Source organism: Mustela putorius, unplaced genomic scaffold (genome assembly GCF_011764305.1).
Source record: "Mustela putorius furo isolate JIRA1106 unplaced genomic scaffold, ASM1176430v1.1 tig00000551_pilon_pilon_pilon, whole genome shotgun sequence".
Taxonomy (NCBI): domain Eukaryota; kingdom Metazoa; phylum Chordata; class Mammalia; order Carnivora; family Mustelidae; genus Mustela; species Mustela putorius.
The window spans coordinates 9,518,027-9,533,739 of record NW_025421412.1 but is presented as its reverse complement, the minus strand read 5'-3'; the positions used below and the strand labels follow the sequence as shown (position 1 = coordinate 9,533,739).

General features: G+C 40.7%; 1 protein-coding gene across 4 annotated transcripts in view; it reads right to left on the bottom strand.

The window, feature by feature from the left end:
* FGF14 (fibroblast growth factor 14) overlaps positions 1–15,713 on the bottom strand; it is a 608,658-nt gene that overhangs the window by 164,872 nt on the left and 428,073 nt on the right. Inside the window, exon 1 of one of the 4 annotated variants that reach the window (XM_045081347.1) lies at positions 12,575–13,965. The exons of 2 other annotated variants lie outside the window; for them this stretch is intronic. In XM_045081347.1, coding sequence (XP_044937282.1) covers positions 12,575–12,767 — 193 coding nt within the window. In that variant the 5' untranslated portion in view covers positions 12,768–13,965. Of the gene's footprint in view, positions 1–12,574; positions 13,966–15,713 lie in introns of those variants that run through there. One more of the 4 variants, XM_004746070.3, reaches the window with a different exon arrangement.

The window sequence follows — 15,713 nt, the reverse complement described above, 5'->3', positions numbered from 1 at the left end:
TATCAAAGCTGTAAAAAAAAAATTCTGTGTAGATGCCAACCCCAGAAGAATTTAATGAGGTTTGTCAAGGTAAAACAAATAAAGGTATCTGAAAGAATTGAATTCTAGAAGTTACCAGGAGGCATTAAACTGACTTTTACTAGAGTCTTGAGCAGGCTTCTTTTTTATTTTCTATCTTAATATTCATATCTGTGAATCTAGGAGAATGGTAGCTTTTATCTGACTAAAGGCAGAGTGCAGTAACAGTAGGGGTGGGGTTGGAGGGCTGAGCACACCAATTTTTAAAATATATATAAATTTGGAATTGAACACACTTAGTCTCTGCTTTTATGCTTCATGTTGTGTCTCCATCACACAGCATTCTTCAGGCTGATCTTATTTACACACATATACAACATATTTCTCACTCAGAAACACACACACAGTGAGAAAGAGCAAAGCACTCCTAGCTGCAATTTTCTCAAACTTAACAGATAAGACTGTATTTATTTGGATTGTAAATCATAAGAAGTAGAATAAATATAGTATACAGGGATAATTAGCCAACAGTTTTCAGGCTGTATTTAGTAAACAGCCAAAATAAAGTATGGGACCAAAGTAAGTTAGAAGGCACACAGGCTGGGAAGCATGAGGGCATGGGATTCTGGGTCAGGGGAATAGGACAATAGACACTGAAAACAGACCATTGAGCAGATGATTCTGCTCTTCAGAGGGTCTTTTAATGTAAGCACAAACTGTGCAAAGAAACCTATCTCTACCTTGATTTTCTAAGTCTGAACCCATGGGGCTTCCAAACAACTGAGCAAAAGAATTTAAAGCTAAGTGATGTCTTCCAGATCATCTTGTTCAAGTTGCTCCTTGTGTGGAGGTCTCCACATAGTCACACTCTAGTCTGAGTTGCTCAGCTGGTAGAAGGCAGATTCTGATGTGAGAGCACATGCTCTCTCCATTTCCCCAGGACTCCACAGAGTTGGTGTGCGGGAACAGCTGGGCTGTGTGGGAATAGTGATCCATAACAGTGATGGAAATGCAGAGATGCCGTGCAGGTGAGATTTGGGGTATTTCCTTGCATTCACTTTTTAAGGGAAAAAAAACCAATGAGCCTGCCTCAGAAGACAACAATGGGCATCATGGAGGGAGCAGAAACAAGGAACAGCAGTATGAAGCTGGCCAAAAATGATAACATTTGTTAACATTAAACAGCTGCAATGTCATAAAGTGCTGTGTTTTTTTTTAAGTGAATAAATAGGAATATTTATGTTATAAACGAATGAACTTAGGAAGCTGGTGCTGAGATAATCTTTGGTTCTACTGTCATGGTGTTGAAAAAAAAAAAAAAAAACCCCAGGCAGAAATGAAAAGTCTGCCTTTTGGCTGATTTATTGGTGTAGAAATTGCAACATCATACTATGAGTCTACTTCACTTGATCACACAACAATAAACCATCCGGAAAGTAAAATGAAAATAGTCATGGGAGCATTTGGATACCAGAGACATTGCTAATGATTAAAAATTGTGTTAGCTCAGCAGCAGTAGCAGAGGAAGAAGACAGTTTTGCTCATTAATTCCATATTCTCCAAACTTCAGCAACTTGTATTACTTTCATAATTTTCCAAAGTGCAAAGGCCTGGGGATGAAGAATACCAAAGTTGACAGACATACAATCCTTCAAGCTTTCCAGGAAAACATCAACATTGCCACACCATCTGGGATGGCTCATTCCAGAAAAAAAGTCTAAGAGATGATGGAATGAACATGGCGGAGTTCTGACCCGGCGTCCCAAGCATCAGACAGAAATGGGAAAGTGGAGGCAGAGCGAGAAGCACACTTTTACATGGGGTGGTTATCGAGTGTGCAACACTGCTGGCCTTAGCAGCTGTCAGAGCAACATGTTCTGTCATACGGACCCTGTAAGAGTGAACAGAGGCAAATCCTGTGGTTGAAGTTCTAGCCCATCCGAAAAATAATCTAGGAAGACGCTGGGATATAATGCTGAATACTATTGTTATCTAAGACCCACTTCTATCAGTAAGACCTGGACTGCATTGCAATACTACCTCTGCCAAGTACAAGTCTCTAGAAACATTACCTCATTTCCTCTCATCCATGACAATGAAAATAATGCCACCTATTTCCTATGGTTGGGCGAAGTAAGAGATGTGGCACATAATGCTTCTAATCCTGGCAGGTGCGGTAAAGACGTCTGATTACTTTCCCTGCTTTTTCCTTCAATTTGTCAGGCATGAAGCCAAGACAAATACTTCTGTCTTGTGTAGACTTGTCCAATTTCCTTATCCCTCCATTCAAGTCAGAGCCTGGCCCCAGCGAGAAGAGAGACAGCAGATGCGATCTTCTCTGCACCAGGGTTGGCCTCAGCATGAAATTCTCTTCATGAAAACAGCAGCCATCTCGTTTGCTGGAATAAGGATGAGGTAATTATTGAACAATCTTAGCCATAGACATGATTAAGGGGCTAGTGGCATTTACTCATGCAGAAAGATTCATCGAGTTAAACAACTGTAAGCTGGCCAAATGGTACGGAGGATAAAGAGCCACGAACAAACATTTAAAGGGCATGATGAAACCAAGGCTAGGCAGGAATTATTTACATAAATTTAAAAAGATAAAATGAGGCATGTGGAGAAATAAAAAGATATCAAGCCATGAGATTCTGACTCTTTTAAAGACCTTTTACAAAGGGAGACAATTGTTGGATTCTGAAGAAAATGAACAATTGCCCATCAAACATTCAGGTGTGTCCTGAAAAAAGACACTATATTCATGTCACAGCTTCCAACTCAATGGTTACATATTGCCCAGATAACCTAATAAGAAGAGATGATAGAACACTGTCTATGAATTTATTCCTAACTCTAACTGCTAGTACTTCGCCATGTCTTATATCTCAAAAGCCATTTGTTTTTCCAACAGGAGATTAAAACACACACACACATACACACACACACACACGCACACGCACACAATGGGTGCCTAGGTGGCTCAGTGGGTTAAGCCTCTGCCTTTGGCTCAGGTCATGATCTCAGGATCCTGGGATCAAGCCTGGCATTTGGTTGTCTGCTCACCAGGGAGCCTGCTTCTCCCTCTCTCTCTGCCTGCCTCTCTGCCTACTTATGATCTCTCTCTCTCTCTCTCTGTCAAGTAAGTAAATAAAATCTTGAAAAAAAATTCACAAATTTAAAAAAGTTACCTTAATTTGTCACCAGATCTCATAACTGTGTATCTACAAGTAATAGGAAGATACATAAGAGAACCCATCAGCATTACTTAAAACCGAATATATCAGTGAAAACATTTCATATACAGAAAATGAATTGTTAAATGCTCCCCCTTAAAACTATTTTTATGTATAATTCTTGAATCTGAGTGATGTTTATTATTAAACAAATTAACCAAATATTTTAATTTTCCTATTAAAACGGGGTATGTTAGTAATTAAAGAGTTTGTAAATCAGCAATTAGTCACAAATCTATCATATTTGTACAGACAAAAAATTAAAAGACTAATTCTTAGAAAGACCATTCAAATTCTGTTTTATGAAGATAAGTTGTTCAGGCCCAATACAAATATATGTGATGAAAATAATATTCTTCCCAAGTGAGGAAACATCAAACACTGCTTTCTAATGGTACCTGAGTACCAACTGAGTACTAATGGTGTCTGGCAGGGCTTCATGTTGCATGATGGCCATAGTTAATGTAGTAACAATTAATCCAGGTACATCATAACTATGAAAAGATAATCACCATGAATGGTTTTGATGGAGTAAATGATACATCAAAAGTATTTTGATGGTAACTTTACTTATAGTGTAGTAAAAACTACAAGTTTATTATGTTAAGTTGAATTCTGAAGACTGTACAAATAGGATTAAGGGTTAAAGGGTTAAACCCTTGGGTCTGACCACTCGCAGATTATTGACAAGAGCACCTTACTGGTGGGAGCATAAGTGTGATTTAGAAAGGGTTCAAGAGACAACAGGAGGAGAAAAATTGGAGATCTATTTTTCAAGGAGTTTGCTGATTGATCTAGTAGCTAGAGAAGAATGCACCATCATGAGAAGATTACTTTTTAAGGTAGGATAAATCACAGGATATTTATATTTTGAAGAGAATAAGATGGCAGGATCTGAATATCATATGATGCAGAAGAGAGAGGCAACTTATTGGATTGATATTCCTGAGCAGGATTTATCCCTCAATTGGAGGTGGTCTTAACCTTAAATAGAAGCACTAAGATTTCATCCCCAACTTCAGGAAGAAAAAGAGGGGTAAATGGATAGCTATGTACCTTGGCTTGTAAAAGCCAGTAGTGGAGTATGTGAAAAATTATTTTTTGTTATTTCTATTTTCTCAGAGAAAGGGAAGTAAGAACATGGTTGACTATGGGCCGGAGGGAGGAGGTATAAAACGTTTAAAGAGAAAGAAGGTAAGAAAATCATCTAGTTAAATAGAAATAGATTTTTTAAAAATTTATTAGGGACCCACTTGATGTAATTACTATGAATTTAAAGTAGGAACAACCCACGTGTACGTATGTTTTTTCTTCAGCCGAAACCAGCTGTGTATGTGCAGGCACAAAATAGGTTGACGGTTTGATTACCCAGTTAGTTTTATCATGTAAGTAAGGTGAACAAGAAAAAAAAAGGCAAGATAGTATAAGTCAATAAAATATCCAAATAACATATGACTTGAAAGATTGTCTCAGAGTTAAATATTCATCTGGGGGCAATTTTTATAAAGTTCCTAGTACAATTTTCACATGACTTTGACTTGACTACATTATGTTCTTCTGGTATCAGTATTAAGAACAAGATCTAAGAACTCATTAGACAAGAACTCGGAAACAATGTGTTAATTTTAAAGCAGCATACAACAAAGAGTATCTAGTTTTCTAACAATCTGTAATTTTCATGATTAATTTGTGACTGTAACTTTTTTTAAAAGTGGTTTTCTTCAGTTTATCACGTAGAATAAGGCCAATAAAGAATGTAACCAATAAAGCATCTTGTTAGAAATGAGAAATGTCTAAAATACATAATCTAGGAGAATTAGTAAAAAATTAATGAAAGACTTAACATAAAATTCATTACATGCCAGTGAAAGCACTCCAAATTAATCCTTTTCAGAATTTCAGGTCAATGTTGCAATTCATCAAGGAGATAGCATCAATGAGTGTCACATCCCGACACTCGATAGAAAATCAAAGAGACATCCCTACTTGAAAAATGGTTTGGTAAAATACAGCACTTTTTTGGGTCTCTTTTGCCAAAGCCCACAAATAAGTCTCTACTTCCAGGCAAGCCTTCTCACACCTTCAATTTTAAAAAGTTAATAATACACTATACTATTGCATATATCCAACCACTATATGTAGAGAATATATATATTCTCTATATATACATAGAAGATGTTATATATATATATATATATATATATATATATACACACACATACGTATGTATGTATATATACAAACATATGTATGTATATGTATGTGTATATATATATAGAACATCTACTACAGGAATTAGAGTAAGGTGTCTCCCATTAATGAAGAGTTCACAATGTCTTGAGTACTGGAAGTGTTAAGTAGTGGGGAGAATAGTGGGTTTAAGGACAGCAGATGGGTTTATGAATTCTGCTGGTGTTACTTGCTCAGGTGTAAGTCTTCTGGCAAAATGCAAACTCGTTGAGCCTCAGTTTCCTTTGCTGTGAAATGCTGATGTGTCTCAACTAATTGAGATAATGCAATAAAGTACATGATAATCGAGAATTGGCATTTAAGAGCAGGGACACTGGTGTCAGCCTGGCAACTTGGGTTTCAATCTCAGCCCCACTCTTTAAAGATATATAAACTTGGCCAGTTAACCAATTTATTAGCTTGTTTCAAATTCCTCATTTATAAAATGGATGGGTAGATAATGTTAGTGTATCATCCATTAATGGATAATTTAGTGTAACAATGGATGATGTAATGTGCCCACCATACAGATTTGTTGTGATGATGAACTGTTAGTTTATGATATAGTGCCTGACACAAGGTGCCATGTAGGCAGCTGATAAACAATTTAAGTCCAGTCAATTATGGCCACTGCTATGTACACACTGATTTCAATGGTCACTCTATGTCACATATAAATCCTAAGAAATACACAACTTTTCATTCATTCAGCAAATGTTTGTGCAGTGTTTGTTATATGTCACACACTGGTGAGACACTGACTTTTAAGTGGTTGTGCCCCATTATACATAACATATGACCCTGTCATACCATAAGAGTCCCTATCAAACCTGATAGCCAAGAATTCTGAAAGCATAGAGTGTAACACATACTCTACACATACACACACACAAATATTTCACACAATATAGCTTTATGAAAAGAGTCTTTCCCCTGAATGACAATGTAGTAGCTGTCATAAAAATGGTTTTTAAAAAGGTGTTTAGAGGGGCACCTGGGTGGCTCAGTGGGTTAAGCCTCTGCCTTCAGCTCGGGTTGTGATCCCAGGGTCCTGGGATTGAGTCCCACATCGGGCTTTCTGCTCAGCGGGGAGCCTGCTTCCTCCTCTCTATCTCTGCCTGCCTCTCTGCCTACTTGTGATCTCTCTCTCTCTCTGTCAAATAAATAAATAAATAAATCTTTAAAAAAAAAAGTGTCTAGATTCCTACTACCACTCCCTACTGCTTTCCTCCCAGTAAACAGTAAATGGTAACATACTCATGTAATCTGAGTTTCTTAAAATGAACACTGTAATCTTTACAGGTCACATTACTAAATCAGTTGTTTCCTAGTCATGCCAACACATGAAAGTTTAAAGTATGATTGACTTTAAATTGCATCAACCTTGTTAAAATTGTCTTATATGTTTGAGTTTCCATTACAATTTTTTTTGTGTGTTTTTGGCCTTTGAGTGCTAATGACAGCATTTAAAACAACATATACAAATTTATATTGCTGAAATGTCATAGTCTGTTTTGGCTAAATTTCTTACCATTGGGGAAGAAATGAATATCAAGTATACCTAGAAAGAAACCTAGATTCCCAAAAGTAAATAGATAAATTAGATTGAAAAATATGTCACCCTACTTTTCCTTTGAATTTCTGCCATTACTTTTAAGTAAAACAAATTTAAAAAACATCATTTTATATCAACAAGAAGGGAGTTAAGGACCTGTCTACTTGAAAACAATGTTCTTATAGTAACATTATGTAGAATAACACTGTTAACAGAAGGACAGAATTTGGGGGCTAAATGTAGAAGAACTACATGAAGAATTCAAAATGTAAAGTGAACCCTGTAACTGCTAATGGTAATCTGGTAGGGGATTTGGAGTGAAATGGTGTTTCTGAAATCTTGTATTATGAACTGTCAAAGAATTTCTTCACCAAATACCAAACAGTATTATTTTCTCAATACATGTAAACTCAACCTATGAACCTAACTCAACCCAAAGCAAATCATCTTACTCAACCTTATGTCTTACCTAAAGTACTATGCTGTCTTACACTTTGCTTGCTGTGCCACTTCTTGGTTTATTAGACCATTGTGGCATCAACCATTTTCAGAAGCCTAGAGCAAATGTAGAATATTGAAATCATGACAATTAAGGCCCAGAAAGAAATGCATAAACAAGCAAGGGTCAACTTCTTAAAGAATCTCTAACATTGTTTTGTTTAGCAATTCAGTAAAGCTCCCATAAGAGCTCTCACATAGGAACACTGCATTTGGTAAAACATGCTCATTGAAAAATTAGACATTTTAACTGAAAAACTATGATTTTTGTCTTATCTTTATACAGCTAACAAATAATAAAATCCTGATTATCAATAAGTTAGCAACAGGTATTATCAGAAGATGAGTAGGAAGACTCCCATGTACTTGGCCTTAGATAACTAAAAAAATAAAATAAAATAAAATATACTTTCTAAAGAGAAGTAGGATGATACTTAGGGGGAAAATATTCCCTTGTTTATATTGACCTAAACCACCAATATAAGCAGGTGGGCTGTTTTCATATGGCTTTGAAGCAGTATCACAAAGGATGGTGGTCTTTTGATGACTTTTGCTGCTGATTATTTCCTGAGAAGGTGGACCCACCTTTCCTTACATAATACCTTGTAAGAAGGAAGACCACTTTTCCTAAGATAACTGATGGGTTTCACTGTCACACTGTAGCAAAGCAGTTTTGTTGATATAAGCATACATATATTTCTGCTTTTTATATCATACAATAACCGGAAAACAAATTTTAAGTACTCATTTTTCTTTCCTTGTTTCTTATGACTCCTGTAATTTATTTTAGGTAAAATGCACTAGTAAGAAACCCACACAACTACTGATTAAACATACATGACACATGATACCATGGGCTTCTATGATAGTAGTGGGAAAAAAGGTAGATTTTAAGAAATAATTGCATTAGCCACACTAAAAAATTTGAAAGGTTATTGTCTTACAAGCAATAAAGGCTCTTGTTTTGGTTTAAAAACTAATAATGAAAATGTAACACTTTTAGGATAAAATGTTAATTATACATCATTGCTTGTAGTTTCTATTTTAGTTTTTCACTTTTTACAGGAAAAGTGAAGATTTCAAATAAAAATGTTTGCGAATTGTTGGTTTCCTTGTTCCCTTTTTTCTTTAGCTAAATTAACAGGAATCCTAAATATCTATTTTGATAAATTAGTTAAGCCTTAAAGTGAAGTTGGTTATATGTAATCAACCTCTAGTTCTTTAAAAAAGACATATATATATTTAATTATACACACACACACACACACACACACATATGGAGAGAAAAATATATAAAAACTTGAAAAGTATGTATACTTCTAAAATGATCTATTTAGTGTACTGTGGTTCAAGGATGCTCTTTTAGCTTTGGACCTATGGACCATCCCTATTTCGCTTCAACTCAAAGGTAATGCCAAGTACTCAGGACATGGCAGACACTATCAAGATTTGAGAGTCTATGAAAGTGCAGAAAACAGACTTTGCTCTTAATGACAATTAATCACAACTTGGGATGGGGCACAATTAATTATTATCAGGCATAAACAATGATAGTGAGGTATAGAATGCCACAGGAGAACTATTCTTCTCTGCAATTAGGGAAGACTTCCTAGAGGCCATGGTATTTTCTCCAAGCTTTAAGAAGTGGAGATAATTTCAACAGGTGAACAGAAGACAAAAGATACCATATAGAGTAAAGCTCAAACAAAAGAAGAGGGATTTGAAAGCATATGGTTAATTTTAGGAACTTTGGTGTTTGGAGTCTTTGGAGGTAGGAAAGGTAGAGAGAGGTGACTCTGGAAAGGTGGGATAATCATGGTGCCCACACAATCTCTAAAAGCCATTTTGTAGATTTCTGTCCTTTTCAAGAGGACAAAAGGATACAACTGGTACTTCAACTGGTGCAAAAACCAGCCTTCTATGAGGGTAGGAGCTGGTCAGAGTGGGGGATAGGGCTCCAACCAAAAGCACAAAAGTAAATATAAGACATACTCTTTATATTAAATAAATTACTAATTAAGGAAGCATTAAAAAGGAAAAACACCCTACATTTAAGAAATGTCTATTACTCTTCCCCAAAATGTAGAGCTATTCTTTGTTCTGTTTTCTGTTGGCTGACACGTCACGTGCATTTGAATTCACCTGTCAAAATGTAAACTTCAGCCCAATGGACTATGATATATAGAGGACAGTGAACTGGATTTCTCTATCTCCTTCGCTTCTCTCAACGGCTTAAGATTTTTCCCAACTCAGAGGCTTTCACTGTCCTTCTCAGATGTCGGCTCTCAGCCTGGACTTCTCAGCATGGCCCTCCCTGCATACTTGATGTAATTAGGTTTCTCTTCCACCACCCTTGCCCCTGCAGCCTCCACCTCAGTCTTCTTTCTCCTTATAGGTCTTTAAGTTTCTTATTTTGTTCCTTTCCGTATGCAATGAATTTTACCCCACATCTGCAATCTCCATGATGGAAGGGGCTTCATTTGTTCTATCCGCTCCTCTACACATAACACCTGGAACGGTGCCTGGCAGAGTAGGAAGAGTCAATAACTCTTTGTCAAATTAGTGACATTCAAATGTGAAGATATATAAAATTGCCATACCTTAAAGTTGTATCTTTAAATTAACAAATCAGATTTTTTAAATTTCCTGAAGGCAATGCCTATGCTGATTGAGTTTGGAGATAAAAAATAACTATGCTTAAAAATATTTCCTTAAAGAGCATTTAAATAAATAATGAAATAATTATATTTCATTCATTCAAATAAACATATATGTAATATAAAATCATATAGATGTCATTTTACAACTTACATAATATAAGGTTTTAATACTTATTTTGCTTAAATTAATAATAATAAATTGATGTCTGATGCTCCAGAGATGTATCTATCTTTTTCTCCACAAAGGAATATATTTCTTTATATATGAGAAATATAAGGAGGATTAAAAGGAAAGGTCCTGATGAAATTTCCTTCTAGCCCATCACCTGTTTGGGAAATAAGGGAGCAGAAGTGACCTCAAATATATTTTTCTTACAGATCATTGATGCATGCGTATCATTGTGGACTCATGAATACCAAGAGAGCAGTCAGGGTTGAAAATGGTATAACAGACTATTAGGAAGCTCAGATATCTTCCCATATCTGGGGGGAAAAAAGGTATTTCCCCATCTTAAAATACAGAAGTGTAAAGCACACCTTCCTTCATTATGCAATATGCAAAAACACTTATTGTCCATATTTACAAAATAATCTACTAGTTGTATACTTAAAAGAGACACACAGTAAGTATTAATCATTGTTTATATTAGAGTAATCTTATCTAGAAAAGAACAGGTTTACTTATTTCAAGTAGATGGCAAATTTGGAGCTCCACCTGGTGAAAACTGTGTTTTAAAAAAGAATCTGATTTTAAAAAGGGGGAGAAGCAAACACTCTAAGATAACAGGACACTCCGTGGATCAACAATGTTTTGAACAACTGAGTTGTTCTTGTAATACAAAGGTTTGCTGGATAAGGCTCTAAGCCAAAGTGGAAAATTAAAACCCATTTTTCTTAATAGCTCCTACGCTCATCTGAAAATATTGTCCCCAAATACTTCATCAGTAGGTATTATATTTATGCAATTAGATATTATATTTCTATATTCTTATCTTCCTTTGAACTGCCACTCTAATTTTCTTCAATGTTTGCCTTTTAAGTTTGATTCTAAGAGCAAATAATTTCTAATTTCTAATGTGCCAAGAAGCTATTGTCCTTTAAAAAACTATTTAGCTACAGCTTTAAAAAAAAAAAAAAAAAAATAAGCATTAAAACTTCTGGTCATAAATCCGTAAACGTGTAGAACACACACACTCAGATACACATGTAGAGCGTATGCTTGTCTTCCCTGTATTTGCAACAACAGGGTATTTAAAACAAATACAGCTGGGCACCAAGAATATAATGTGCTGGGCAAACATATACTCCTATTAATGTAAATATATTCTTCGATGTTTCCTGCCAAGCCCACTTAGTTACGAAAAGCAAGCAATCCCCGTTTCTCCCACAGAACACCCCATATAGACTCAAAACAATCGCCCTTAGCAACTGGATGTGGAAGCAAGCCGAGATGAACAAAAGCAGTTGGGTTCCGGCTCCTAAGTTGCCTTCCCAGACCCTGACATTTTAAGGCAGCAAAAGCAGGTCATGCTGGGCACTAGTTGTTTCTGGAAAAAAAATATGTATAGTAAGGCAACTATTCTAGTCATCTGCTTGTAGTAGCTGCTTGTTTTGCCTCATGTAATTCGCGAGTCCTTGAATTTAAATTGGCATATTAGGGATGTGCACCTCGCCAAACCCTCAATTCGGACTCATTCTTCCTTCCTCTGGGCCCCTCTCCGCATGCCAAGACTGTGACCTCGGGCTTCAGCGCGCCCAGTGCTGCCGGCTAAGAGCGTACTGGTGAATCTCAGTTGAACGCGCCCTCAGTTCGCACACACCCTCCACTCCGACACCGGCCCCAGCGGAGGGCGCGCGGGGGTGGGGCGGGCATCACCACCTTCACCAAGGTCTGGAAGCCAAAGAGGTTTCCAGGGGACCGGGGAGGCCAAGTGAGGCCAGACACACAGACATCCCTGACCCCTCCAGTCAGATTGGAAGCAGCCACCCAACCCCCGGGGTGTTGCGGAGATCTTTCCCCCGCATTCTGGAGTCAGATGTTACCCTCGGGGGATGCCGAGACCCTCAGATAGAAAGAGATTCTCCCCGGAAGCTAGCCCGCGGGAGCCGCGGGAGCGAGAGGCAGCGGGCGACGAACCGGCCAACTTGCCGGCTCCCGGCAGGGTTGAGTTTTCCGCGGCTACAGGTTGCCCGAGAGCAGGTTCCCCGCTCCCACCGGCGGCCGGAAGGCGCTCGCGGCGCTCGGCAGGGAGACGAGGGGGTGGGTGGGGTGGATCTGGGAGACGGAGGGAGGGAAAGGGGAGCCCCGAGAGGCCCCTGGCGGGTGGGGAGAGGGGAGAGGTCCGAGGGCGCGCCTCCCAACGGTGACCCACACAGACCTTGGCGCCGCAACCTGCGCTTCTTGAGGCCGAAGATGCGCACTTTGGAGAAGATATCCACCAGGTTGCCGTTGCAGAGCCCGCGGTTCTTGCTGGGGCTGCTCCGCCTCCTGCTGGCAGACGGCCGGTCCCAGTGCTGCTCCCGCGCCTGCCGCTTCTGGCGGATCAAGCCGCTGGCGATGGCCGCGGCCATGGTGGCCCGGGGAATGGGTCCCGGGAGGGAGGGGACGGAGGGAAGGGGAGCCGGGGACACGGGAGAGGGAAGGGGCGGAGGAGAGGGCGGCTCGCCCTCGAGGAAGAGTGGGGAGGAGTCCAGAGGGGGTGCGGAGAGGGGTCGGGGCGCTCAGTCCCGACTAGGACCCATCGCCCTCTGGGCGGAGCGCGGGGCCGGGCGCGCAGACGCCCCCGGGACGCGGCGGGGCGAGCCCCCGGAGCCGAGGTCGCGTCGGCCGCCTCCCGGCCGCGTCCGAGCCGGGAGTGGGGCCGGGGCTGTGGGCGCCGCCGCTCACCCCGCGCCGCCGAAGCCCAGTCGGGGGCCGCCACCGCCAGTCGCGCCGCCTTCAAGCCTCTCCCGCCTCCCGGGCGGGAGGTCGAGCCCACCGGCTTCCAGGGCACGGGATGGAGGGCAGGTCCCGGCCGGAGGCCGGCGCGGGCGTCCGTCCAGGGCAGACTCGGCGGGACTCAGCGCCGGGCTCGAGCTGCCCCCCGGCCGGTGCCGCCGCCGCCGCCGCCCGCTCGCGGGTTCTGCCGGTGATTGTCAAGTGCTTTGGAAATCAGCATCTGGGGAGAGCAATCTTCTCCCCGGAGATCTCTAATCAAAGCTTCGTTCCCACCCCACTACACCTCCCTCCCGTTCCCCGCCTATGTCTCTCTTCAGAGAGAAAGAAAGAAAGAAAGAAAATGTATAGAGGAATGATTAAAAATATTAATGGTGATTAAAAAAAAGAAGAAGAAAGAAAGAAAGCTAAAATGGAATCCAGGGGGGTGGGGCGCTAAGAGGCTGAGCCAAAGCAGGTGAGCTTGAAGGAATATCGGTGCGCTTTTTCTTAGCTGAAACTCGCAGGTTTCCGAGGCTTCCGCGGCTTGGCCAGGGCTTCCGAGTCTGTACGTGTCTCCGGGTCCCCAGAAACTCTCGGCTGCGGTTGGAGGGCGAGGTGGTTTCCGCCCTCCCCGCTAATCCCTGGAGCGCCCAAACCCCTGCACCCCGGGAAGGAGGAGGAGGGAGGAGGGAGGAGAGTGTGTCCCGAGGAGGGAGGCGCCTCCACTCCTCACCCCGTCTACCCAAACTTGCGGACTCTCCCTCCTGTTGTCGTTTTAAACCACCACACGGAGCGGAACCAGGAGGGAGGAGGGGAGGGTGAGCAGCTGTGCTAAGGCTGTACGTACGGAAAGACCCCCTTCCCAAATTCGCTCTCAGGCACTAGGAAGAGGAGGGGCCAGCGGCCGTAGCAGCTACAGAACAGCAGCTGGATGGGATAACTGCCCCCACTGAATATTGAAGAAGTCACAGCAGAAGTATTAAGGGTGGGGGATGGTGTCACAGTATTCCAGGGACAACAAAATGCAGCCAGACAGAGGGACACTTCAACTCGAGCTGCTGCGTTTGTCGTCCCTGTCCCTTTGCTCTGTCAAGGAGCAAAGCCATACGAACTGTGTCTGAGATTCAAATGGAACAGCTGCTGCCTCCTCCCCTTGACTTCCTGTCTGTGTCCTGGCAGTGTTCCGTCTTGGATAACTGAAAACATAAAGGTCCAAGAGGAAGGGAGCAAGGAGAGGGTACCCTGGGAAAGAAGGTTGTGAGAGAAACACTTCATGCTTGGATGAATACAGATCTGTGGTTTCTAGGATACACTCTGAATGACAGAAGCAAGTGTAGGTTTTGCTCCTGTGGTTTTGTACCTTTTCCCCTTCCCTTTAATCTGTTTGGCTTATCCTTTCAGGAAGGTAAAGAAAAGAAATGAAAAAAACTAGACTTCTAGCAGTCTGCTGTGAAGAATTGAGGAAAGAAAATTCATTTGTTAATTGAGAGACTTTTAACAATCACTTCTCTGGTGACTGCCTTAGAGCAGGAAAGGGGAAGGCACACTGCCAACAGTCCTGAGAACAGTTCTGAACCAAGACACACTTTCTCTTTGTCTTAAGAATAGGCAGTCAACTACTACAAAGACTTGCAACCCAGCAAGTGGGAGAAGTTCAGCCCAGTGTTGATTATAGTGAGGCTAGACCCCTTCTGCTCCACAGAGCTTATCCACAACCTTTCAACATAAGCAATTATTTCTCATCTGTAACTCACTGTTTACCCCATGTTTACTAGCAAGTTCTCTTTATGGAAGAACATTAAAAGACTGTATATAGATTAGGGTCCAGTGCAATCACCATTGGCTTTAGGATGATGTATATTGTATTTGACATTTAAGAACACACTCTGTAAGCTTATTTGCCACACCTTGGTATGTTATTATATCTACAAAATAATCAGTTATTAAAAGGAACATGCAGAAGTAATTTTGCCAGAAATTTGTAATCCCTAGTAACACAGGAGATAGTATTAGTGAGGAAAAGGGGTGTGTTAACTATTTTGCTCTTTCTCTATCACTTTATTTTCTATTTTAATGTCTTTGTTCTTATATTTTTACTAAGTGTGTATTCATGTTGTGTTGTCATGTTCCTGCTGAAAAAGGAAAGGCCATTTTGCAGAGATGGCTATTTAATTGTGTCTTCTTTAAAATTCACAGAAACAAAGCTGGGTGAACATAAAGAGGAGCTTCTTCCATTATTGAAGAGAGGCCATTCAGACATTTCAGGCTTTATAGACTGGAACTTCTGAATGAATTACACTCAAACATTCTGATATGAGGAATTTGAGAGGCAGGGTCGGGGGTTGTGGAAGGTAGGAAAGGAAAAAATAAAACAAGATGGGATTGGGAGGGAGACAAACCAAAAGAGACTCTTAATCTCATGAAACAAACTGAGGGTTGCTGGGGGGTCGGGGGTAGGGAGAGGGTGGCTGGGTTATGGACATTGGCAGGGTACCTGCTATGGTGAGTGCTGTGAAATGTGTAAGCCCAATGATTCACAGACCTGTACCCCTGGGGCAAATAATACATTATATGTTAATTTTTAAAAAATGAATCCTAAA